Source organism: Scyliorhinus canicula, chromosome 14 (genome assembly GCF_902713615.1).
Source record: "Scyliorhinus canicula chromosome 14, sScyCan1.1, whole genome shotgun sequence".
NCBI classification, from domain to species: Eukaryota; Metazoa; Chordata; class Chondrichthyes; order Carcharhiniformes; family Scyliorhinidae; genus Scyliorhinus; species Scyliorhinus canicula.
Window position 1 is genome coordinate 70197734 of NC_052159.1, and position 27422 is coordinate 70225155.

The 27422-nt window shown below is 45.4% G+C and overlaps 1 protein-coding gene across 1 annotated transcript in view; it reads right to left on the reverse strand.

The window, feature by feature from the left end:
• LOC119977336 (PC3-like endoprotease variant B) overlaps positions 1 to 27422 on the reverse strand; it is a 1015536-nt gene that overhangs the window by 413827 nt on the left and 574287 nt on the right. Inside the window, exon 7 of the mRNA XM_038818121.1 lies at positions 4341 to 4378. Within this exon, the coding sequence (XP_038674049.1) occupies positions 4341 to 4378 (38 nt within the window). The remainder of the gene's footprint in view (positions 1 to 4340; positions 4379 to 27422) is intronic.

Consider the following 27422-nt stretch of genomic DNA (forward strand, 5'->3'; position numbering starts at 1 on the left):
AACTTGGCTCAATGACTGTGTTAAAATCCCCTCCATAATCAACTGGTGCAAGTCCAGGTCAGGCATCTTCCCCAGCATCCATCTCATCAAATCCACATCATCCCAATTTGAGGCGTAAATGTTTACCAGGACCACTGGCATCCCCTCCAGCCTGCAACTAACCATCATGAACCTCTCCCACGATCTGCCACAATGTTCCCCACCTCGAACGCCTTCTGCTTATTCACCAACACCGCCACCCTCCGTTGTCTCCATGTCCAATCCCAAATGGAACACCTGCACTATCCATCCTTTCCTCAGCCTTCTCTTGTGCCCTATCTTCAAGTGCGTCTCCTGTAAATAGGCCACCTCCACCTTCAAACTCCTCAGGTGCGCAAACACATGTGACCGTTTGGCCGCCCGATTCAGTCCCCTCACATTCCACGTGATCAGTACGGTAGAGGGAGCCCGCTCCCTTGCCAATCAACCATATGCCTTTTTGGGCCCTCCGCCGGCTCGTGTGATGTGGCCCTCCAGGCCCACCCTCAGACGTCCACTGCCATACCTCCTTTTCCAACTTCACCATGCCAACCACACCCTTATCAGCAACCTTACCCCCCCTCCTAAACAAAACAACAGGCCTTTCCCCCTCCCCTCCACCTGCCTCCTGACCGCCCCCCACTATGCTCTCATTAACTAGCCCACCCAAATAGCATGACAATCCCCGCCCCAGGCCTCCAAACCTCCTACCCACCCCCCCCCCCCCCCCCCCGATTCCACACACCCCCATCCACACTCCCCCAAAAAGCAAAGAAACAAAGATCCACTCACCCTTGATGTTCCCCAATCCCCCCACCCCCGCCAACAAACCTACCAAAACATTTCAAAAGTGAAAAAGTTTCCCAGGAACAGACTAACCTCCTCACAACTCCTCAAAGGTTTAATGTCCTCCTTCTCCTGTCAGTCCACAGTCCCTCAGAAACTCCATCCCTTCGTCTGGCGTACAAACATAATATTCTCGATTCTGGAAAGTTCCCAGAGACAGGCCTAGTACAGCCCTCCAAACTTCACCCTCTCTTGAAAAGGGCAGCCTTGACCCGATTAAACATGGCCCTCCTCTTTGCCAGCTCTGCGTCCAGGTACCGATACACCCGCAGCTCATCCCCTTCCCAGGTGCATCTCATCGTCTGCCAAGCACACCGAAGAATCATCTCCCTACTTACGTGCCGGCCTCCGCTCCTTCGATGCGTTCGAGCATTCCCACGATCCTCAAATTCAACTTCTGGAGCAGTTCTCCAGGTCCTCCACCTTCTCCTTCAGCCTCTTTTGAGTCTCCCACAGCATCCCCACCTCAGCCACTAATGAGGCGAGCTGCTCCTTGTGCTCCCCCACTGTCTCCTCCACTTTCTGGATCACCCGGCCCTGGGACTCCAGCCTCTGCTCCACTCCCTCAATGCATACTTTGAGTGGCCTCACCACCTTGGCCAGGTCCGCCAGGACCTCCCTCCTCTGCTGACTGAACTTATCATTTAAAAAGTCTACCAACTGCTCTGTTGGCTACTGGGTAGGCAAAACAGGCCCTTTGCCCTCTACCATCTTAACCTGTGACTCACCTCGAAGACTCTCCTGCTCCAACAGCTCCCTTCTTTTCGACCGACTCCTAGTTCATGGATCCATCCACCAGCCACATCAGAGGAGTTACATTTTCTCTTGGCGCTCCTACACCTCTTTCCATCCAAAAATGCCATCCCTCAGATAGGGAAACAACCGTAAAATTCCACCTTGAGCGGGAGCTACCAAATGTGTGACCGTTCACTCCATGCCCACCACTGGAAGTTTCTCTCCCAGGATTCTCGGCAGTCGTTACACCTCCCAAAATCTTGCAAGACGTCATGATCTAGATGCCGCCCACAATGGGCCAGACCTCGCCTCGCATAGCTAAAAGCTTAAAAGCTCACTTTGCTATGCTGTCACCAGATCGAATGGCCATTCGGCATCTATTGGCTTCACCGAGGAGAACCCAATCAGGCACCGTTTAGCACAAACAGGGACCAGGTGAAATATCACTTGGCTGGGTCTCCCAGGTGATCAGAGGCCCCTGGGTTGTTGGCCTCTGGCCAGGCTAACACCCAAGCACTGCTGGTGCCACCTGGCACCTTGGCACTGGCAGACGACAACCTGGCAGTGCCACTAAGGTACCACCCTGGCACTGACAGGTTGTCCATATGGCACTGCAACTGTTCCCAAATGGCACTGTCAGACCAGGGTGCCATGCTGGGAGTGCCAAGGTGCCAGGCTAGCATCTTGCCTGCACTGGCGATCGGGCCCAGTGGATCCCTGCCATGTGATGGGATGCGTGGGCACGAGGATCCCCCAACAGGTCCAGTGGCACCCCGAACTCTTCCTGCTCTGCGGACCTCCACTGGTTTGAGCTGCTCAGTGTTGGATATGCAATTAAATGCGACCTCAACGGGGCATTCGCTACCAGGAACTGAGAAAAAACCAGAGCGCCAAAAGGGCTGGGTACAGCCTCTTGATTCCTGCGCAGAACAGACACTGGATATTTATCGTTCAATCGTGCCCAAAGACTTTGTTTCTCCATTCCTTCAAGCCAGTGGGATTCTGTGATCCTTCACGCCTGTGGCATTCTTTGTTCCTTCACACCAATGTGATTCTGCGTTCCTTCACACCGATGGGATTCTGCGTTCCTTCACACCAACGGGATTCTGTGTTCCTTCACACCGATGCGATTCTGTGTTCCTTCACACCAATGGGATTCTGCTTTCCTTCACGCCGGTGGGATTCTGCATTCCTTCACACCGATGCGATTCTGTGTTCCTTCACACCAATGGGATTCTGCTTTCCTTCATGCCGGTGGGATTCTGCGTTCCTTCACACCGATGGGATTCTGCGTTCCTTCACACCGATGGAATTCTGCGTTCCTTCACACCAACTGGATTCTGCGTTCCTTCACACCGATGGAATTCTGCGTTCCTTCACACCAACTGGATTCTGCGTTCCTTCACACCAATGGAATTCTGCTTTCCTTCATGCCAGTGGGATTCTACTTTCCTTCACACCGATGGGATTTTGCGTTCCATCACACCGATGGGGCTCTGTGTTCCTTCACGCTGGTGGGCTTCTCCATCAAATGAAAGTAATTTGGCTGAGTGCCAAATTCTCCGTCCTCGCTGGCAGCAGTAGCGAGGTGGACTCACAACGGAGAGTCTTTCCTTAAATAAAGGGGACCAAAACTGCTCACAGTACTCCAGATGCGCTCTCATCGGTATCTTGTACAGTTGCAGCAAGACTTCCCAATTCTTATTTTCCAAACCTGCTGCACCTGTGTGCTAGCATTCTGTGTTTCGTGCAGAAGTACCCCCAAGTCCCTTTATGCTGCAGCTTTCTGCAGTTTTCTTGCCATATTCTGTTCTTTTGTTCTCCCTCCCAAAATGAACAACTTCACATTTTCACACATTGTATGAGGATTGGGCTAAATTAATTGATTTATTTAAAAGATAAGGATAAATTACTCTCTGTGGTATGTTTACTGTTTTGCTTCATGTGTTCATGCCAAATTCCAGTGTATTGTTAAACCACATTAAATTAATGGTTTAACAACTTAATTAAAATAGTGCAGGCTGCAGTGCAGCAAAAACCATTAGCAATGCATTAAACATACCACAGTGGAATTTCAACACCAACTCCAATATTTAAACCGAATGAAATATTTTGCAATACACTGTTCCTTTAAAAACACAAGACGTGTATACAGCAAAGGTACTGCAAAATGCAGATATTCCTGATCACGTGCCTCCTTGGTTTGATTATTAAATGGGACACAGAATGCATGCATCCAGCTTTTCATGCGTTCCTTGTTCTGACCAAATTAAAGGTATTCCACAAATGACGTTCGGTACAACTAATAAAATGATCAATGTGATTGAGATATGCATATAAACAGCCCAGAATTGCACAGACAAAATACTTACAGATTCTGAGCACAATGCATTAACATCCTGGAAAACTACCTGTTTGTTGCTTCAGCAAGCAGTCTAGTTTTTCAAAGTAATTACTACCTCTTGCTGTTCTTTTTCTGCCAAAATTGGCTTCCTCATTTTTTTTAAGTCAGACCGGTGACTACACTTCAAATGCACTTCATTGTTTTAAAATGTTTCGGGACTTCCTGAAATCATGAGGGTTGCTACACAAATGAAAGTTTTCTTTCGAATTAAGTAAAACATTTTAGATCAGTCTATTTTAACTGCACAGCTACAGAGATTTTCACCATGATTGCAAGAAAGATTTTATTTGCAACTTTAGAGAGGTTTGCAATGAAATAAAGTATGTACTCGACTTACGTAGTTTTTCTTTAAATCTGTGTTTGCGTGGTCAATACCTAGAAGAGAAGAAAAAAGAATAATCAAGCTAATCGCAGAGCCTATGATTTGCAAAGACCAACCATTAATCATGATTCAGCCATCCAGGTAGAGAGGAGAGGCAGGGACGAGTTAGAACACAAAAAAGGAAATAGAAAAGGAAAAGAGGAGAACGGCCTGGGATAAGGATGAGATTCCGTATCCTGACAGCATGAACGACTTGATTGTGATCCTCAACCCTCACTCCAGCCTTGACAGAAACAGAACATACCTTCCTGGCTTACTGCTTCTGCTGCTAAGACAAAGCAGTGTCACTCTCAGCAGGAGGCCAAATCCAAATGAAATTTTATTTAGGCTCCAATGCTGTGAGATTGTGTTTCGTAAAAGCTGCTTGGGGAGATGGGTTACTGTAGATACAGTGGGTACATGCTTTGCATATGAAAATATGGCAATCGAGAATACATCAGCCGATTGTACATTTGGGAAATGCGTGTTTGCAAAAGATAGAGCACAATTTTGGACAATATATTGAACCATTGGCAATATTCTGACAGCAATCACAACTGGTAATAAAAAAACACAATCAATACTGTGCTCTCTTAAACTGAACAATGTGATTTTTTGATATGTTTTGATTTTCTCTCTTAGCTGCTGTAGACTGGATAAAAACAATGACCAGTGTTAAAGCAATATTGTCCCTTCCACTTGTGAAAAACAATATGTTTCTATAAATAGTGCAGGAATAAGAATATTGCATTTTTTGGGATACTATTCTAATTCCATTATGATAATTATGATGGCTATTTTTAAAAAACCCTTTACATTGTATTTCTATATGTTATAGATATGAAAAAAGAAATTCAAGCATTCTGACATGCAGATTATTACGATAGAAATGTGATTGTCCAAAATTGCATCCCAAATTATTTCCATTCTTCATGTATTTCTATATTCTGTTGTTTTTATCCATCCTTTTATTAGTCTATCCCTTTTGATTTCCTCTCTCCTCAGCGAGAAACATTTTGCAAACAAGAGGGAAGAAGACAATCAACGAGACCTCTGCCAAATGCCCAACTATTTAAGAATTGACTTACCTCCCTCTCTCAGACAGCAAGACTTTGATTAGCAATTATCCTGCATTTGTTTTGAGGTTAACTTTGTGCAGAATTAAAAACTGGCAGTGTCAATTCCAGCACTCTCTGCCATCATACAATCGGTGTCAGCCTTAGTTTGGTGGTTGAACTCTTGCCTCGGAATCAGAAGTACTGGGTTCAAACTCCATTCCAGGATTTGAGCACATAATCTAGGATGACACCTCAGTGCAGTATTGAGGGAGTGCTGCACTGTCAGCAATGCCATCTTTCAGGCGAGGTTCTAAATTAAGATTCTAGCTATCTTCTCAAGTGGATGTAAAATATCCCATCCCATGGCACTATTCGAATAAGGTCCCAGAGTTCTTCTGATTTCTGAGCCTATATTTAACCCTCAACCAACACGACTATAACAAATTATATGGTCATTACTGTTTGTTTGACCTTGTGTGTAAATTGGCTGTCACATTTCCCAACAATGCAACAGTGATTACAATTCAAAAGTACTTCAAAGGATGTGTTTGATATCTTTGTCTGCTATACAAATGCAATTTATTTCTTCTTACCAATACGCAGGATTATTCAGCCATGAATTTAATTTACAAATTAGTGAGATACACTCTGATATTGATGCTGAAACCCTTTTGTACACCTTCAATCACATTAAGATTCAACTGCCAGCAGGATTTCTTACTGACTTCCTATCAGCTAATTTCCATCAAATCCAACTTCCCAAATTCTGGTGCACATATCCCAGCCTGTGCTAAGGCCCATTTGCTCAGCTCCCCATCCTCAATAATCCAGTGAAGTTGTGGCATAGTGTTATTTTCATTCGACAGGGATCCAGGGTAACGCTCTCAGGATTCGGATTCAAATCCCACCACAGCAGATGGTTAACTTCGAATTCAATAAATATCTGGAATTAAAAGTCTGATGGTGACCATGAAAAGATTGTCGCAAAAACCCATTTGTTTCACTGATGCCCTTTAGGGAAGGAAATCTGCCGTCCTTACCTGGTCTGGCCTACATGTGGCTCCAGACCCACAGCAATGTGGTTGATTCTTAAACGCCATTCAGTTCAAGGACAGTAAGGGTGGGCAAGAAATGCTGGTCCAGCCCACATCCCATAAAATAACTTTAAAAAATATATTTTCTTCCCACCCTTCAATGCATCTAATTCTAAATCTTTACCCTAGTCTATTAATATCCTATCATTTACCCAACCTCTCTCCCCTCGCTCTTGCTCCACCCTAGCTCTGCAATCTTCTCCACAACTAAAATCTCTCTAAAGGCACCAGTCTTCTGATTCCAGACTAACACCCAACTTTCTTCCTTTAACCCACTCTTATTGAGAAAACCTTCAATCGCCTCAGCCCTCATCTTTGGAACTCCTCTTATTAACCTTTCCATAACAACATACATCTTATTACTTTTAAAAATCTCTTCAAAGCTGTTCTGTTTGGTGTAGTTTTCAGTAATCCTTTACTGACTGAGCATCTATTTTGATTCTCCATATTTGGGAAGCAGCTTTGGATGTACTTTCACATTAAAGGCATGCCGTTATTGTTATGCTGCATTTTCTTGCTTTTCATTGTGACTTCCACATGGGCAGAATCAAGGTGCTGAGTAAGTTCAGAATTTTTCAGTACAACAAACTGGTTTGTATCCCCAGTATTAAAAATAAAATAATCACGAAACAGATATAGTCAGGTTGGTTTCTTTAGTGATGACCTTTGAGTCGAAAAAAGATCAATTCCAGGGCACTCTGCAGCTTGAACCCATTCCCCAGCCTGACACTGCCAGGATAATGGTACAGCAGTTAATCCTGGTTCAATACAGCGTTCAAAACGGCAGAGGGGTTAATGCTATTAACAGTATGTTTTGTTCATACATAGACAGACTCATAATCAGGAAAGATTGGCTGTTTATTCTGCTGAATTGCAATTGTGTTTAAATATATCTGAATGCATCAATCCAGTCCAGGATCAGCGGACAATAGCAAATTATTTGTAACAAAATTGAAAATCAAAGTTGTTTGGCATTTTATTATTGTGAATTAATGAATCGTCAAGAATAGTTAAGTATCATACCTAAAATGACCCTAAATTTCCTGAAGTGGTTCACTGAACGAATTTCCATCCGTAATTTCTGTGGGACACCAGCAGAATCCACAGGATAAAATTTGGGAACCATCTAAACCATTTGGCCTTGTGAGATGATGATCTTCTGTCTGTCTCTTATAAAGTCAATATTGCCAAAGGGGGTTGGGATTTCCTTCATGAAGAGATCTCCCTTCCCCATTTCTTAAGTCCATGATGTGGAGATGCCGGCGTTGGACTGAGGTGGGCACAGTAAGACGTCTTACACACCAGGTTAGAGTCCAACAGGCTTTTATCGAATCACTAGCTTTCGGAGCGCAGTGGGGGGTGGGGATGAATGTAAAATCCAGAAGAAAAGAGGAGCTTCCCCAGACCCCCCCCCCCCCTCCCCCCCGCCACCTAAGACTAGAGAGATCAATGCTTTTTAAAACACAACTATTAATGTATTGATTTCACAGGGTGAGTGGGAGATGGAATGCAATGAAACAATATCAACTTAAGAATTTAAATTTACAATATGAACAATTAATAAACACAACAGTCAATCAGTTCGACATTTCAAAGGATTCTGATTTTTGTGTGGTTGTCAGCAAACTTCAGGCATTTGCTCCATCATGTTGACTGCAACGTCTGGAATTTTTGGTTTAGTTTGGGTGTTGTCTGTAGTTGTTTCAACCGAAGTTGATGAAGTGTTCGGAGATTGTCTCGATGTTGAAGTGTCTTCAACTGGGATACTGTCTCCCACAGTAGTTTCTGGTATTGTCAGGTTCTCGGTGAGTGTCTAGGCCTTCACTTGGCATAGTTTGTTGTGGTTTCTCTGTTGACTTTGTCTCTGGTAAACTAGTTATAGTTGCTGAAAGTTTATCAGCTTGCCTCCTCCACATTACATCATCCCAAGTTTGAACGGTGTAGGAGACTGATCCTGTCTGTGCTAAGATGATAGCATGTATCCATTTCTCACTGGTGGTACAGTTCCTTGCCAATACTTCCAGACCTTTTTGAGAAACAAGGTTCTCATGCCACAAAACCTGACTTTGCTGTTTCCTCTCAACAATTTCTCTGATCTTAGGTGGCTTCAGCAAATCAAACGCTGTGCATAACTGACATTTTACCATGTTGTCGAATTGTATTTTTGCATGCCAACAGGAATTGGCTTAGTCATTTAGACAATGATCCTTGCTCACAGATAACTTTTAATGAATGTTTCATTGTCTGATCAAAACTTTCAGCCAGCCCATTTCTAGCAGGATGATAAGGAGTGGGTCGAATATGTTAGATTCTGTTGTCCTTTCGATAATTCAAAATTCTTGCAAAATAAACTGTGGCCCATTGTTGCTAACACATTGCTCAGGGTAATCAAATCTTGCAAGAATCTCACCCAGTATTTCTATTGTTCTCTCGGAGGATGTAGTCTTCAAAGTGGTGACTTTGGTCTATTTTGAGTGTGTATCTCCCACAATGGACAGCATTCATCATTCGAATGGTGCAGCATAATCTACATGACCTCTTTTCCATGGCCCTTCTAGCCTCTCCCATTGATGTATTGGTGGAAGTAGGTTTTGAACCATTGCACAGCCTAACACATGCCCGCCTTCTCCTCGAATTCACTATCGTGCCCTGACCAGCAAATGTAGCTCCTAGCTAACTCTTTCATCCTAACTATCCCACAATGACCTTCATGAAGTTGGTTTAGGACACATTTTCTGAACAATGGTAGAATAAATACCCTCATTCCCCAGAGGGGACAACCAGTCTGTACGGATATTTCGAGTCTTTGGGAAACATATGGCATCAACTCCAGATTTGCTCCCCCAGTCTTGCCACAAAATAACTTCTGATAGTACGGTTTGGGTGGCATAGCGGTTAGCACAGTTGCTTCACAGCTCCAGGGTACCAGGTTCGATTCTTGGCTTGGGTCTCTGTCTGTGTGGAGTCTGCATGTTCTCCCCGTGTCACTGTGGGTTTCCTCCGGGTGCTCCGGTTTCCTCCAAAGATGTGCAGGTTAGGTGGATTGCCTTTGGTGTCTAAAAAGATTAGGTAGGATTACTGGGTTACGGGGATAGTGCGGAGGTGTAGGCTAAGGTAGGGTGCCCTTTCCAAGGGCCGGTGCAGACTCGATGGGCCCAATGACCTCCTTCTGCACTGTAAATTCCAAGAGTAGTGGATTACTTCTGGCATACTTGAATTATCCTGCGGTTACAGGTGTTATCGACTTCTTTGAGATAGAAAATATTACCACTCCAACTATCCATTGACGACTCAATGGGTAAAGGTAATCTACAGAGCCCACCAGCGTCCACATGGGGATTTGACTGATGATGTTTTATTGTGTATGTGCTGACAACAGCACATCTTTGCATCCGTCTCACTGCTAGAGATCGAATACTGGTGTGCGGTCTAAGTATCATTGTCAGTGGTCAATGATCCATTGACAAAGTAAATTTCCTTTCATATCGGTATTGGGAAAAACATGTGAATCTGAAAATTATGCCGAGAGCTTCCTTCTCTATCTTTGCATAGTTAATTTCTGCATTGTTCAAGGATCTTGATACAAACACTATTTGCTTCCCTTCTCCATTATGTGAGCAAGCACTGCTCCCACCCCAGAAGGTGATGCATCGCCAGCTAGTTGCAAGAGTAACTTCGCATCAAAGTGTGTCAGGACTTCTGACTTTAGTAGTGCCTCTTTAGCTAGTACTGTACGAAGGTATTCTCGCACTGATCCACCCATTTCAATTTCCTGCTTTGACACAATAAGTTGCGTGAAGGCTTGAGAATAGTTGCTAGATTAGGAACAAACAATCCATAACAGTTTAATAAACCCAAATGTGATCAAAGGTGATTATATTTTGAGATGCTGGTGCCTCAGTTCTGGCTTTTACTTTTAAAGGCCATTTGTGCAGTCCCGTTGCTCTATGATGTGCCCCAGGTATTCAATAGAAGATTTGGAGAATTCATATTTGTCCTTCCCCACTCGCAGTTTATAATCTTCCAGTCTCTGGAGTGTAGAGTCTAAATTTTGAAGATGCTCTTCTTCATTCATTCCAATAACCAAGATATCATTGACGTAGCACTGGACTCCATCCGGTCCGCTTAGAATTTGATCCGTGGCACTTTGGAACAACAGTGTGAAATGGAAGTCTTTTATATCTGAATAGCCCTTTGTGTGTCACGGTTGTCAAATATTGTTGTGAATCTGGATCCACATTTATCTGGAGATAAGCTTGACTAAGGTCAGCTTTACTGAGATTCTGGCCTCCGGCCAACACAGCAAAATGAATCATCAATTAAAGGCAGAGGGTACTGCTCTGCACACAGTACGGGGTTGATAGTGACTGTAAAATTGCACATATGCGTAATGAACCACCTTTCTTCATCACACATACTATCGGCATGGCCCAATCACTTACATTAATGGATTCAAGGACCTCCAACTTAACCAGTCTCTATTACTTATACCGCAACCTTAGGCTTGATAAGAAGTCTTACAACACCAGGTTAAAGTCCAACAGGTTTGATTCAAACACGAGCTTTCGGAGCGCGGCTCCTTCCTCAGGTGAATGGCGAGGTATGTTCGGCTTAGGCTTGATTTAGGCTTGATGGAATACAGCACTGATCGGACCTTCACACATCTTGCTTGGCTTTCATCCTTAATCTTTAGTTTGGCTTAGCTCTCTTTCATGCTTCCTAGCTCTCATTAAGAACAAAGGCATGATTCTTTAAAGTCTTTGGTTGACCAGCTTCGGACTCTAACATGAGATTCACCTCGGCCCAGTTTAGCTTGATTCTCTTCAGTCAGGTTCTCCCCATTAGGTCTGGATAGTTACCTTTAATGATGTGCAGGAACAAGTCTGCAGTCCATCCATTTAGCTGCACATTTACATCAATACGGTCCCTAAATGGAACAACTTCCCCAATATCGGCTTTTAATCTTATTTTGAGGGTTTTAAGGTGATATGTCATAGTTTCTCTTGGTAAACAGTTTCTGGTAGCAACAAAACTGCTGCTCCATTTTCTCTGGTTGTCCGTACAGTGGTGACCTTGTAATGGTTTGTTGCACCCTCAATGGCCAGTATGTTCAATGACAATTCATAAATTGAATGTGACTTCACGCCCTTTTTGTATCACGTGGATCCTATTCCCTCTATTTGGTTTTCCATTTGATCCACTGGGTTTTTGCTTTTTATCCTTCTTGTTTGGAACTTGCTATTTTTTTCTCCAACACGCATGTTCGATGTGTCCCTTTTTACCACAATTCCTGCACTTTGTATCTTTGCATCAGCAGTCTGCTGCAGCGTGCCCACTTTGTGCACATGGGTGGCAATTACAAACCTGTGTCTGTGTCGGGTCTCAGTCAACATTTTATGGATTCCAGTCTTCAATGTTAATTATTACGCTTCCTTAGCTGCTAATTCCATATAGATTGCGACTTCTAAAACCTTCTTTCAGTTTAAGTTGCTTTCTGTTAACAATCTTTTTTGGATAGCTTCACTTCTTAACCCACACACTCGTTTGTCTCTAATGGTGTTGTTCAGGACATATCCAAATTCACAGTATTCAGCTAATTTCTTCAAAGTAGCTGCAAATTGTGGGATTGATTCACCATCTTGTTGGTTACATTATGGAACCTGAACCTCGCTTTGACGACCAAAGGTTTAGGTGAGACGCGGCCCTGCAATATCTCCACAATCTCACCGTAGGTATTCGAGCCTGGCTTTTCTGGTTGCACCAGACTTCACAAGAGGTTGAATGTTTTTCCCCCCATTTTACTCAGGAATGTTGGGACTATATTCCATTAGACAAATTTATCGACTCTTTCAGTAAATTAACTCCACTGCTCAGTGTTCTCACCATATGGTCCCACGGTGCGAAAATTCCTTGCCATTTTTACCATGAAAAGGGCTTGCATAAGTACCATGTGCCACCCATTTTGTAGCACTATCTCAATTCTTTTTGCAAGCACGATACCCTGAGCTAAGCCTGCAGAGTTTAGGAACACCCCCAGCTTTAAACTATCCAGGGTATTTGCTACTCACAGTACGCCCTGTACTATTCCAAACCTGCTCCACTGGTTTAGCACATTGGGCTAAATAGCTGGCTTTTAAAGCAGACCAAGGCAGGCCAGCAGTACGGTTCAATTCCCGTACCAGCCTCCTGAACAGGCGCCGGATTGTGGCGACTAGGGGCTTTTCGCAGTAACTTCATTGAAGCCTACTTGTGACAATAAGTGATTTTCATTTTCATTTCAACCTTTCCAGGTAGAGCATGTGATACGCTTCTTTTTGATGATGTTTTATCCAAAATCTACATTTAAATTTTGGTTCCTTTAATGGCTACTACTAATATTTGGTACCCCTCCATCGGCAGCTTGGTGCAGCAAAGTTTTTAGCTTCTTAATTTTTTCGAACGTCTGAACGGAGATCACCTATTTTTCTATTCTTGTTTACTACTCTGAGAGGCTGCCAGCATGATTCCAACCTTCTTGTCGCCAGTTTTGTTTGTAGTATTTTAAATTAAGTTAAAAACAAACAAGAGGTTGATTAGACAGGTGTTTACTCTACAAGCTGTTAGGATGGACTGCCCATTTGCCCGTGCAACCCACCGATGACACCATCATCAATACGTCACATGATTGGATTCTTAAAGTGACCTTGTTCCAACTAGGAGCAAACATGAATACACAACAGTGTGTGCCTCATGACCCCATGCTAATAAGTTGCCCTTCTGCTGACCCTGGGAACTCCAGTGGCAGACATCACCGGGATCAAAGTCTATAGATTTCTGAGACAATCCTTTTTTTACTAAAATGCAATGCAAACTATCTTTATTTGTGAAAGTCACAGGGCAAATTAAAAACTGAAAAATATAAGGGTTCTGCAATGCAGCAAAAATTTTAAAACCATAAGGTTCAGGAAAAAAAGGTTAAAATATATTCACCAAACAATAATATGTTTTCCGGAGAAAAAACATTTCTCCGATTATTTCACTGTGTTGACTTTTCCCACATGAATAACATACCACCAACCTTCTTCCATAATCATTTTGTATTGCTGTTAGCATAAAGAAAAATATCACACCATTTTTGCACCTGTTTTCGGGGGGCTGGGGATGGGGCAGGATTCATGAATTGCATTATTTCAGATATGCCCATATTTAAAAGAATTCTGAATATTTTATAACTGCTAAAAGAAGACAAATAAATTGATATGGGAACTCTATAGGCATTTCAATAAAGCAAGAAATGTATGTAAATTATTGTAATGCTGTCAACAGCGTGTTCTTGTAATCGTTCCCTATTCCACATTAAAAGCCTCAATAATGTTTATAAAATGTTGTGGAATCCCCGGTAGGTTTCCTATTTAACAAGCCATGTATGACAAATCACACTGTAATGTACTATGTTCTTAATCTTTAATTAGAATGTGAAAATCTGCTGCTGAACGCAGTTAACTTTGACACATTAAATCTTCTGGTTAAACTGTCTTTCAGGAAGTGCATGGATGAAACATTGTAACAATCTACTGCCTTCCTTCCATTCAGCCAGACAGTCTGGGAAGGGTGATAACATCTTGTAATACCTGTTCTGCACTAATTAATCGCTGTGGTATTTAGGACCATTCAAGTAGACAAATATGACAGAGACAGGAACAATTAGGAACCTTGTTCAAGCTACATTAACTTTTCTAGTTATTACAACAGAGCAACTAAACTTTGCTTGTAAAGGCTACAGTGGGATTGTCATACATTAGTCATGCAATTAAAAAAAATGTGGTGTTATGTTTACCGTAGTTCAGGTTAAAAATAACTACAGTATCCCCAGCTCACTAATGGAGATGGGCCAAGTCGCTTTAGCTCTGTCCTGGTACATAATTACATTGAAGTTTAATTCAATCACATTTCAGTTAGCAGAAACCCAAATTTGTTTCTGTGTTGTTTCATTTAAATAAATATTTGAGCTTTGGAGTGAAACTGGGGAAATGTATCTTCCTTTCTTGAACTTTAAGCCGTCATGTCTGGTTAATGGAAGATTGGGAAACTGCCTGCCATTTGTGCCAGATTCAGTGATCCAATACCTGAGCCTGCGGTGGGTTTCTTAGTCCCGCCGCAGATTTCTGGTGCGGCACGCCATCAAGATTCTCCGTTTCACCGGCTGGTCAATGAGGTTTCCCATTGTGGGGCAGCCCCACGCATCGGGAAATTCCCGAGCTGCCGGCAAAACGGAGAATCCCGACGGCGGAGAATTCAGCCCTGTATGCCTGCGGCACTCCAAATGAAGGGTTAACCTGACTCCTTGATTGGTGCTGGAGGCGTAAACCTTGGCTGGGATTCTTCTCAACTAGCTCCAAGTAGCCCTGCAAAGTCAGCATTCTTTTGGTTACAGTGTACTCCTTTGGATGCTGGTTCAACAAAGTTTAAAGTTTTTATTGTTCTTTTTATTGCCCTTGAGAAGGTGGTGATGAGCCACTTTCCTGATCCTCTGCAGTCCAACACCCATAATGCTGTTATATTAATTTAACAACAGCCTTTTGCACAATTTGTCTTTAAGCCTTGGTGCCTGCGAACCTGAATTGAAGTGCGCTGGATGCATCCCTGGAGGGGTGGAGTGAGCTCTTCACACTGTAAACTAGAGTCACATAGATTTCTCACCATTTCATTTTAAAGACTCATTTAGGCCTAATGTTGAGTGTCCAGGCACCTGGGTAAGAGACAAAATCACCAGTAATAACATCTTCTCTTCTGAAGGAAGAGGGGTAATATGACAGTTTTGAATTCAATGATTTTATTTCATTTAATTTTAACCAAGCTGTTCCTAAAATAATTTCATAAAAGGGGAGATTTTCTGTTTCACAAGATTTTCTGTAAGCTGGGAGAAAATTTGGGGAAATTGGGAAACAGCTCATGATTTTCTCATCATTTAACCCTCTTCTTAATATCCTAAACCTATTGCCTCCATTTATTGAATGGATTTTAACAATATGAAGCAACTGCCATGGTTCCACCTCCTGCCCGCCCCTCCCAAAGCAACTGCCATGGTTCCACCTCCTGCCCGCCCCTCCCAAAGCAACTGCCATGGTTCCACCTCCTGCCCGCCCCTCCCAAAGCAACTGCCATGGTTCCACCTCCTGCCCGCCCCTCCCAAAGCAACTGCCATGGTTCAACTTCCCCCCCCTCCTCCATCCACTGTCAATGTGGGATAGCAATGACCTGGTAAATACTACAACATATGGCAAATAAATACAAAAACAAAACACATGGAGCTTTGTTTGTTCTATCTTGTCTGCCGCTGACATTTCTAATTACTCAAAAGAATTGACATTGAGCTGTTCGTAAATCATTAAAATTGAATTTTTAAAAAATAATGTGAAACCTAGCTTAGCTTAACGTGCGACAAAAATCCAAGTTGCTGCTCTTGTAGTGAAACTGCAGCCAATGCATACTTTCAGCAGCAAAAGAGGCCCCCACAAGTATTGCAGACATCAATAGAACGTCAGGTCAGCATTTATCCTGAAGACGGTGGTGGAGTCTTTTATGCCATTTCAATACAAACCTGTCATCTAACTACAGAATCAGACTTGCAATGCAACATTCATCACCTAGAAAATCTGCGTTACTGCTGACATTTAAATAAATTGTATTTAAACAATATGCTTACTTAATGTATTTTTATATAATGGGCTATCGGAACAACCCCCCTATCTAACAGCACTCTGTTCTTTCTTCGGCCCTCAGCAGGGAATGTCCCACCAAGGCCGCACTCAGTCGCATTTCCTGCACTGAGCAGCTCCGCTCGTTGGTGCAGGGAGGGATCGGAGGACCATTTTAAAATGGTCCCTCATCTCTTGATGCCCGGACCCCCAATGCCCAACTCACCTCTTGACAGTCCTTGAGACCCCTGCACCCCACCTAATACGTGTAGGGCAACCCTGGGCCCTATCCCCATCATGGGCTCAATGCCATCTGGGAAGCTTGGCACTGCCAGTCTGGCACCCAGGTGGCATTACTGGGGGGCCAACATGGCACTTTCAGGATGCCAGGCTGGCAGTGCCAAGGTGATGCAGTGCCAGGGTGTCATCTGCCCAGATGCAAACTATCTGGGGGCCCTCTGATTGCCTGGGAGACACCCCCTTCCCAAGTGCCATTCTGCCTGTTCCCCGTTTGTGGGGACTAGTGTTAAATGGTGCCTGGATGGGGTCCCTTGGCGAGACCGGTAGATCCCAGGTGCTGGTTGGATCTGGCGTCGGCAGAGTTAAGTGAACTTTTAAGCTCACTTAATTCTGCAAGTCTTTGTCTCATCTATTGTGGGTGGGATCTGGAGTGCGACATCTCGCAAGATCTCATTCGATCTTGCAAGGCGTAATGACCATGGGGAGTTCCAAAAGAGGCCTCTCACGGGATCTATCATCCGTGTCCCACCCTGATTCCAGCGGGATGCGGCCAGTTAATTACGTCCAATGTGTTAGCCACATAATTTGTAGACAACAATTTTCTTGAATGCATGTAAAAAAACTAATTTGATGAAATGTTCCCTGAGTAAATACATGTTAGCCGAGATTCTCAACCTTCCCGTTGCATATTTCTCAGTGGCTCGCCATTGGCCACTGGTTGCAATTGTGTAGGGTGTGGTGAGACCACATCTGGAGTATTGTGTCCAGTTTTGGTCTCCTTATTTGAGGAAGGATGTGGTGGTATTGGAAGCAGTTCCGAGGAGGTTCACCAGATTGATGCCGGGGATGAAGGGGTTGATGTATGAGGAGAGATTAAACAGTTTGCACTTATCCTCGCTGGAATTTAGAAGAATGAGAAGGAATATGATCAAGGTTTATAATATATTAAAAGGGATTGATAAAGTAAATGTCGACTAAGTGTTCTCCCTTGTAGGACAAAAGGTCACAGATAGAGACTGAGAGGCAGCAGATTTAAAACTGAGATGAGGAGGCACTACTTCTCGCAGAGGGCGGTGAATTTGTGGAACTCGCTGGCCCATGGTGCGGTGGAGTCCGAACCATTAAATGGTTTCAAGAGGGAGATGGATATATTTCTGATTTTAAAAAGGGTTAAGGTGATCTGGGGAACAGGTCGGGAAGCGGACTTGAGACCAAGAAGAGCTCAGCCATGATCTGATTGAATGGCAGTGCAGGCTCGAAGGACTGAATTGTCTCCTTCTGCTCCTAATTCCTACGTTCCTATGACTGCGGTCGAAGTTGGTCAATGTGGGAAGATTTCAGGGGTGGTCATCAAAGAGATCAGGGTGTGGAGTGGTAAAGGGGGTTTAAACATGGAATTCAGGAGCCTAGAACCCAAATGACTGAAAGCATTGTCACCAGAGCTCGGATGAAAGGAGTGAAGGATGCTGTGGCTCAATTGATAGCATTCTCAGCACTGAGTCAGATGGCCCACTCCAGAGTCTTCAGTACCAAAATCTAGGCTGAAACTCCCGGGCAGTACTGAGGAGTGCTGCACTGCCAGAGGTGCTGTCTTTCTGATAAGACATTGATTCAAGTCAGACATAAAAGATTCCAAAGCACAATTTTGGAGCAGAGCAGATGATTTATCCCTGGTGGACAACCAGCATTTATCCCTTAAACAACATGATGACGCACTGATGAGTTAATCATTTGCACATTACTGTGTACAGGAATTTGCTGTTGCAGTTTCCGCCATTTTACCAGTGATATCCCTGCAACCATGCTTTATGGCTCTATATTAATCACTGTGGTGCAGACAAACGACCTTATATAAATGGACCACGCTGCCCATATATATATAATTTCATCCTTTCTTTCCTTCCTTCCTCCTTTCTTTCCAACTTAAAGGAACGCAGAGTTTGGGCGGGCTGGGAAGGGGGGTTTGAAAGACGAGAGGAGGTTTCAGAGAAAGGGGCCTTTATTTTCAATCCAGGTCAGGTACCCAATACACAGATCATTGCCAGTTCCTAATCCTTTAGCGCCAACGCAACACTATCTTCAAATGCTGATCCCCTAATTGGGCTGGCAGAGAGATTGGGGCCCAGTTAGTGGCACTGAACACTGTCAAGAGGAGTAAAGCCCTCAAAGGCAGACAGAAGCCATGATTGGGTTTGCTGCTACCTTCCAGAACAGAGGAAGCAGAAAACAGAGGCCCAGCAGCCTCACGGCACAGACAAGTGGTCAAATAGCCAATGAAAAGACAGTAGCCTCATTCAGAAATTAACAATCCTTTTTACCAATTTATTTTTCCGCAGAAACATGACTCAATGGCTCCTTGCACTGCAACCAACATATGTGCATTAAAATGCACCAGACTGGTGTTGAAAATCATTTTCTGGGCCCCCCCCCCCCAACCCATTAGCAAGCTATTCACGGAACTTAACAGGCGGTTAATTGGAGGCGAGTGGGTTGCCAGCTCCTCCTTCCCTCTCTGGCCCTTACCCTGACCAGAGCAGAGTACCACAGTACCACAGGAGCATTGACATGCCATCTTGGAGCAATATTTTCAAAGTAACCAATCTCACCCCGATAGGCAATTGAAAATCAAGCACAAAGGGAGTTGACGTCATGGAGGCATTTAAATAGGAGATGAATTGTACATTTGAAGCCTTGAAGAACTAAAAGCAAAGGTAAGTAAACAAGGGCAGGGGTGATTGGTGAGTAGAACCCAGGGCAGAATTAAATATGGGGAGCAGAGTTTTGATGAGCTGAAATGTATTAATATGGAGGGTGGAAGGCAACCAGGAAAGCTTCGGAATGAGAACTCTGGAAGTGACAAAGGAATGGCTGAGAATTTCAGCAGCAGACTAGTTGAAATTAGGGTAGAGATGAATGATATTAAAGGTGCACATAGACTGGTCTTGTGGCAAAGAGGATATTGAGTCAGAAATTGAACTCAGACTTGAACTCGATGCAGAGGGTGCAATAGTGTGGTTCCACCTATGGAAAGGGGGATGGTGTTCTTGAGAAGGATGCAAAGTTTATGGTGGAGGCTAAGCATAGCAGTTTTAATCTTTCCAATATTGAGCTGGAAGAAATTAACGCTAAGTGGCAGTACATAGATACGGCGGAGGAGGAAAATGCTAGATGATCCTAAAGGTCACAATGGTGAGGACAGAACAGAAAACCATTGTTGCAGCTGTTGTGGCTACTGATGAATATGTAAAAGGGGAAATAGGTGAATGCAGTTCCACTGAGCTGGACAATAGAGGAGAAGTGTTGCAACGACATTCTATCGCCAATCATGTCAAAGGTTGCGGTGAGGTCAAGGAGAAAGAGGCTTCAGTCACAGAGGAGATCACTTCCAGGAACAGGGGCTATTAATTGGAAAGTTTTAAACAGGGAATAATGGAAAGATGAGCAGGATCCAAGGCGAGATTTACAAATTTAAGAACCTTGGAGAGAAAACTAAAGTTAGAGATGGGGTGGCTGCTTGCAAGAACAGGCGGTTCACTGTTAATTTACTGGAGATAGTGGTGACTACAGTTGCGAAAAGAATGGCAGAAGTGAGTGAAGAAATGGAACTGTTTATAATGCAGGTATTTTGGGGCCATGAAGGGACGTTAGGTTGTCATAAATTTAATGTAATGGATTTGAAGGAGCAGAAAGTCAGTCTCATGGACAAAATTAATTTGGAGAGGACATTAAGGGAGATTGTTATAAAGACGAGGGGTGGGATTCTCCATCGGCGGGATACTACATTTCGTGCTCTCACACCTGCGGATTTCCGATGGCATGGGGGTGCCCACAATGGGAAACCCCATTGGCTGGCCGCAGGGACGGAGGGTTCCGCTGCCGGTGGGGGCACGCCACACCAAACAATGGGTGCAGCCGGATGGAGAATCCTGCCCATGCACTTCATGAACTGGGACCTGATTGTTGCTGGGAACTCAAAATGTGCTGGGTAGAAACAGTAATTACAAAGGTTTCTCATAACTCTGATACATAACCTAACAACCGTGGTTTTGCAAATAACTCCATACTTAAATATTCATAAAACGAGTCAGGCACAGAGTTCAAGGCACAGACTTTAAAGGAGATAGATCCACAGACAGGGGCGGCACAGCATCCTCACAACGCCAGGGACGCGGATTCAATTCCAGCCTTGAGTGAAATTCCTCTGTGTGGAATTTGCACTTTCTCCCTGTGTCTGTGTGGGTTTCATCCAAGTACTCCAATTTCCTCCCACAGTCCAAAAATGTGCAGGTTAGTTGGACTGGCCATGCTAAATTTCCCTTTAGTGTCCAGGGATGTGTAGGTTAGGGTGGCGGGAATGGGTGAGTGGGCATCGGTAGGGTGCTCTTTCGGAGGGTCAGTGCAGACTCAATGGGCTGAATGGCCTCCTTTTGCAGGGATTCTATGATTCTATGAAAGGAGAAGTGTAATGTGAAACATTGGTTTTCACATTGTACAGAATATTAAGATGCTGGAGATTTCTTTTCTTTCTGACATTAGCTGAACATTAAAATAACACTATCTTCTGGAAAAAGTCTTTGTGAGCCATTATAGTTTCATTCAGGAGGGAGAAGATCCAAGAGTAATTTTTTTTACCACGATGACATAATTCACAGGTATCTTAATGATTTGTGTTGTGTTGGGCGGCACGGTGGCACAGTGGTTGGCACTGCTGCCTCACAGCTCCAGGGACCCGGGTTCAATTCCGGCCTCGGGTGACTGTGGAGTTTGCACTTTCTCCTCTTCTCAGCATGGGTCTCCTCCGGGTGCTCCGGTTTCCTCCCACAGTCCAAAGATGTACATGTTAGATGGATTGGCCATGCTTAATTGCCCCTTAGTGTCCAAAAGGTTAGGTGGGGTACTGGGATAGGGTGGAGGCATGGGCTTAAGTAGGGTGCTCTTTCCAAGAGCTGGTGCGGATCTGATGGGCCAAATGGCCTCCTTCTGCACTGTAAATTCTATGATTCTATGCATGCTTGTAAACAAGTTGGCTCATCACCACATACTCAAGTGCAATTAGGGAAGGGCAACAAATGCCATGAAAGAATAAATAAAGAGCGAAAAGGTTTTGACAAGTATTTTTCTTGCTGTTAATGCCCCTTTACAATGTGCTATGTTACTGATGGCATGGTGTATCGGCATACTAACGTGTGGCACCATGCCAGTAAGCCCCAGTTCATTGATTTCTTGCTGTGCTGATGGTATTTTTGCACAAGGCCAAAGGGAAACAGAAGGGGTAGCATCACTGGACCATTCTTGTATGCCTCCTAGTGGCCATTCAAGAATGGTGCTGGTTCTGAGGAGAAGCCTGAAGGAGGTGCATAGTCAAAGAGAAAAGGGTGACGAAATGGTGGCAAAATGAGAGAGAAACATCCCGAATATATATGTTCCAATCTATTATTTCTGTGCTATTTAGTTTCTAACAACATCAAGCCTCATTAACAGCATCCTGGAGGTTTCAGCAGCAAAACATTTAGCTCAAGATTACAGGCATTTATATCAAGCCTTCCATGCAATTGATAGCTCAGTGGTCCAATTCTAAGCATGTTCTGGTAATTTTCAGGTGGGTTGCAAGGCCTTGCAGTGGTGGATTGCTCCATCTGGGGGTTGGGGAAAGAAAAGGAGAGATTTGTGTGCAAAATCGCACACCTGTTAGCTGGTATTTATTGCAAATGATGAAGAACTGTCCTTCCACACCTCGGTTTGGAGGAATTGTATCGCATCACAATCCGGTTAGGGACCAGTAACTTTTTGTTTAAAGTACACAAAGTTTGAAATCTTAGATGAGCACTAAAGAATAAAGCCACAAAATTCTATAGTTTTAAGCAAACAAATAGGGCAGAATCTTTCCATAAAACGTCCAAGTTTCAGGTTCTGACCAACACCGGCGTGGTTCTTCCCAGAGAAACAGACAGGTTCTCTGTTGAGATCTTCCCAAACTTTGCCAATGTTTAAAAGGGTGTGTGGGTTTTGCACTGTCATTGTGAGGGGCAGGGCCTAAAGAAGCCGATAAGGCCGCCTCCATAGAGATCGGGACCCCGTTTTTAAATGGTGACCAATTGCAAAATGAAGTTAAAGTCCCCCAATCCCATCCCCACAGACATTGAAATCCCCCATCAATGAACGCCAGCATCAACCCTCCCCCCTCTCCCCCAACGGGGCCCTCCGAAGGGGTCTTCCTTTCGGCCCCATCCATTCAGGTCCCTCGCTTGGCAGTGTCAACTGGCACTTCCTCTGGCACTGCCAGTTTGGCACTGCTAGGATGTCAGGGTAGTGCCTGCCATACCTGACCATCCAGGGCTATACAGGCCTCTAAGTTCCCAGCGTGGTCATCACATCTAGTCTTCATTTTTGGTGACCAGAATGATTCCCACTAGCGTGATGTAATGCCAGCAATCGGGAACATTTGACATTCCTGGAAGATACAGCATTAAGCCAATTTTCAATTTTGAAGTATATTAAAATGTATGGTGATTAGGTTCATGCCCTGATTACGTCACCGGCGTGGGTGTGGAACATCTCATTCTGAGCTCTCCCTTTCGCAAATCTTGTTATAGCCTTCTTGCGGGAATTTCCGGTGCAAGACGGATTTCCGCTGGGGCGTAATGGGCCCGCTGGACGCCTCCCCCCAAACTTTACTGTGCAAAGTCAACAAAGTAAAACAATCTACAATATCTAATTTATGCTCTGAGATGCAACCAAGATAATTTCCACAAATTCCTCAGCACTGTGATTCACAATATCTTGTTAAAAACTCCATCCCCAGAATGCCCAAAATGCATTTTCCGATGGGATGGAGAATCGAGTAACGGGGCAAATTTGCGATTGACATCGGGCGTCAACACGAACGCCATGCTCCATCCCCCTGCTGGGGGTGTGAACAAGGTCCAAGCCGCTCATCAGCGAGAGCATGGAAAGAAATGCAAATGCATCGTAATGACAGGGATCCCTGTGGGGTGTCTCCCTATCACAGTGGTTGCTGTGGGTGGTGCGGGTCACTACGCACTTGGGTAGGTGGGGAGGCATCTTGGCAGTCCAGGGGTTGGGGCTGCTGTGCGGTGCAGGGTGGGTGAGGGGGAGGTTCGGGACTGACACGTGATGTTGAGGGAGAGGGATGGGCTTGGATGGTCTCTATCATCATGGCCCTGGTGTGGTAGACCTCACAGAGAGCTAAGGCAGCAACATCAGGTTCATGATTGTTGAGACCACGAGTGAACCTCGCCCACGTGATTCCCGGCCGCGGGCACTGGAGAATTGCGGGAGGGCAGAGCATGGGGTGCTGGGTTTGCTATATAGACCTTGCCCCTTTGGCCCTCTCATCATGGTTTGTGATTAACACCTTGTAAAAACCATTTACAGCTTTGATCCATTCATATCCCTTCACAATTCAGTTTGTAAACATTGACCATATCAAAGAGATGACTCAAGCACTTTCATTGCACTTACTTCTCTTTGATGTGGTAAGCATCTGAATTAGCGGAGGGCAGCTGAGCACTGCCTCGCTAATGTTTCCAGCAGAGGTCTGTGGGTCTACAGGTGGCAGAGTAGCACAGGGGCGACACAGTGGTTAGCCTCACAGTGGCAGGAACTTGGGTAAATTCTGGTCTTGGGTGACTGAGTGGACTTTGCACGTTCTCTCCGTGCCTGAGGGTTTCCTCCGTTTGCTCTGGTTTCCTCCCACAGTCCAAAGATTTACAGGTTCGGTGGATTGGCCATGCTAAATTGCCCCTTAGTGTCCAGGGATGTGCTGGTTAGGTTACAGGCTTTCGAGGATAGGGTGGGGTATGCAGGGGAGTGTTCAGATCGTGTGTAACCACTGCCTCAGAATCATGCTTATGTGTGCCCGCTACCCTAGACGCATGCATGACAGCCCCATCCTGGGGCACTTGGAGATCTCCGGGGCTGGATTCTCTCAGCCCGGGGCCAGGCCGGAGAATCCCTGCAACCGGCACGAATCGCGCCATGCCGCCTCCATTCTTCTGCGCGGCCCCTGTAGCCCTACGCCATGTTGCGTCGGGGCCTGCGCGAAGAAGGAATCCACTGCACAGGTGCGTGTTGGCGCCGGTACCACTGTGCATGCGTGTGTTGGTGCCGGTGCCACTGCGTATGCACGGCCCCGCGGCGCCCAGTTGACACTGGGATCAGCAGCTGGAGCGGCGTAGGTGCCGTGGTAGCCCCCTGTAAGGGCCAGATTGCTGATCCTGAGGCCGTGTTGACGCCGTCATGAAACGCAACACTTAGCCTCCGGATCAGAGAATCCCGCCCCCGGTGTCTTTGAGGACCACCCCTGGATGACGGGTTGGCTTGTGGGGGTAAAGAATTCCCACTGAGGATATGGCTGATGACGCCAGTGCGGAGTCCTGACCAACGCGGAGAACTGATACAATGATGCCCACGTGTGCTATCATTGAGAAGTGCACTGGGCTGCTCAAGGTGCCCTGCAGTACACCCCCCAGAGGTTCTCTGGCTTAATGGTGGTCTGTTGTGCCCTCCGCAATCTGGCACAGCAGCGGGTGACATGCTGGAGGAGGAGACGGAGGGACATGTGGCTTTGTCTTAGGAGGATGAGACAGATATGGAGGGGTTGGATGATGAATTCGAGGAGGAACCAGAGGATCGAGGACATGCTGCGACGGGGGCCTGACATGCAAGGAGGTCCGGGGAGGCCGTCATCCTCTCCGGATTATCGTAGCACAAGGCTGTTTGCTGTGTCTGTCAGCTCGACACCCCTACTCCATTTTCCCCCTCCTTCCCCCCCCCCCCCACAACTCCCCCTCCGCAACCACACCACTCCTTCCCTGGCTACCCTATTGCACCCTCCAAGGGTTTGTCTCACTCACTGTGAGGAAAGCTCTGACGCTCATCACGATCTGATGAAATCTGACTCCTGTCTTTCTGTTGACAGCACACTCACGCTCATCCTCGAAGGGTGTCTGCATCAGGGGCTTTTGATCTTGGAGCAGCGGGGGTGCAGAAAGCCCACTGAGAAGATTAACGTGACGGAAACTTCACATATATCAGGTGTGACATATTTTAATGTGACAGATTTCCATTCCTCCTAGCTACAGATAGTGACCTCACCAGTGCCAACTCAGGCCCCCTCACTCTTCTTGATCTTCCATGACCTTGTACGACGTAAGATGTGTCGCAGGATGCACATCAGAGGTGGAGACAGCATGCTGCTTTCCGCATCCTGTTGTCTGTCCTTGGCGGACATCCTGTGGAGCGCCTGGAGCCGGGGGGGGGGGGGGGGGGGGGGGGGGGGCCCGGCCAAGTTACCGGTGTCAAGCATGCTGTTATGCCACCCTGTTCTGCCCGTTGCCCTTGAGTAGAGCCAGCATCAGGAGGGGGGATTCAGAATAACTGGAGATGGCCATAAGTCTCCTTGGTGGAGGACCCTGGGTAGACCTCCAGTGCTTCCTCCTCCCTGATAGTGCCCGTAGGTCCCTGGGGGCTCCATGGGATGGAGGGGCAGCTGGAGTGAACTCCAGAAGCCTCTGGGTGCTCCAGCTCTGCCAGTCCTGGCGAATCCCCATTGCCTGCACCATGGTGTTGAAGACTTCAGCAATGGCCCTCACTGACAGGGCCCTGCTCTGGAGTGTCTCGGCAATGTCCACCTGTGTCATGGGATATGTCCCTAATCAACTGGGATATGGTGTTGAGGCCCTCAGCTATGGTTGTCACAGATGGAGCCATGGGTTGAGAGGTGTTGAGCTGACGGCAATCAAGGCGCGGAAATAGTGATCCAGGTTTTCAACTGCAGTCGCCAGCCTAGCAGTATTGGCCTCGGTGCCATGTATGCATTGCCGGCACCATACCCTGTGCCTGAAGGACTCGTGCAATCGGCATTGCAGTCGCTGGAATGTCATCGACACACCTCCTAAATCTCACGGCTCTGTCCTATCCTCTGCATCAGCTCGTGAAAACTTTGTCCAGAAGCTCCACATCTGGCCAGGACCCAGCTCTGTCCTGAGATTCGGCAGACCTCTGACTTCTGTTCCCCTTGGATGCTCCTACCTCCTCCGTATGTGCATCAGCAACTGTGTGGTGCTCACCAGATAGTGCCCTGAAGCCTGTCCACTAATGACACTCACCGAGGTGTGTGTCGTTGTGCTGGTGGTAGGGGAAGGTGATAGAGTGCCCAATAGTGGGGGCACCTTCATCCTCCTGGGAGACAGCCAGAGTTTAACTGGCATTTTTCCCATATTGCAGAGGGAATACCGACTGCTGGTAAAATATCTGCAGGGATGGAAAGAGGCCCATAATTGGTCATTTCAAGGTGCAATGTGCCTCGAGGTGGGAGGGCTGTTTGCCATCTTGCCTGCTGCTGGCAGATGATGAACAATCCACTCCTCACATCTTACATGTACCACCTTTCCATCACCTGTCTCCCAGCCCATACCCAAAGCTCTGATTAAAATCAGCTCACTGTGTTCATGATTCACCTTTTCAGTTTCTAGAAAACTGCTATACATTTTAATTTTCATTTGAACTGTAAGCATTAATTTTTTCTTTCAAATTACAACTGGAAAGAGTGCTGGCAATGACTGGATTAATCAACTGAACATTCTTCAGCTATATGCTCAAGAGTTCAAGTGCAGTCATATTTGTTTCTGGCATTGTTTTATTTGTGCAAAATTTATGACGTGAAGGAAATAATCCAATTAATTGTGCTTCATAAAAAAGGCTTCACATTGAAAGGTTCCTACTCACAGTGTAAGACTGAAAATCAGAGTTGAATAGAAAAGTTCCAGCTAAGGGCAATGCGCATCTTTACTGTTGTCCCAACATCATCCATAGTTTATGAGGAATGGAAATTTGCGCAGTCTGTTTCTTCTTTTTATTTAATTTAGAGAACCCAATTATATATTTCCCAATTAAGGGGCGACTTAGTGTGGCCAATCCACCTAACCTGCACATCTATGGTTGTGGGGGCAAAACCTATGCAGACAT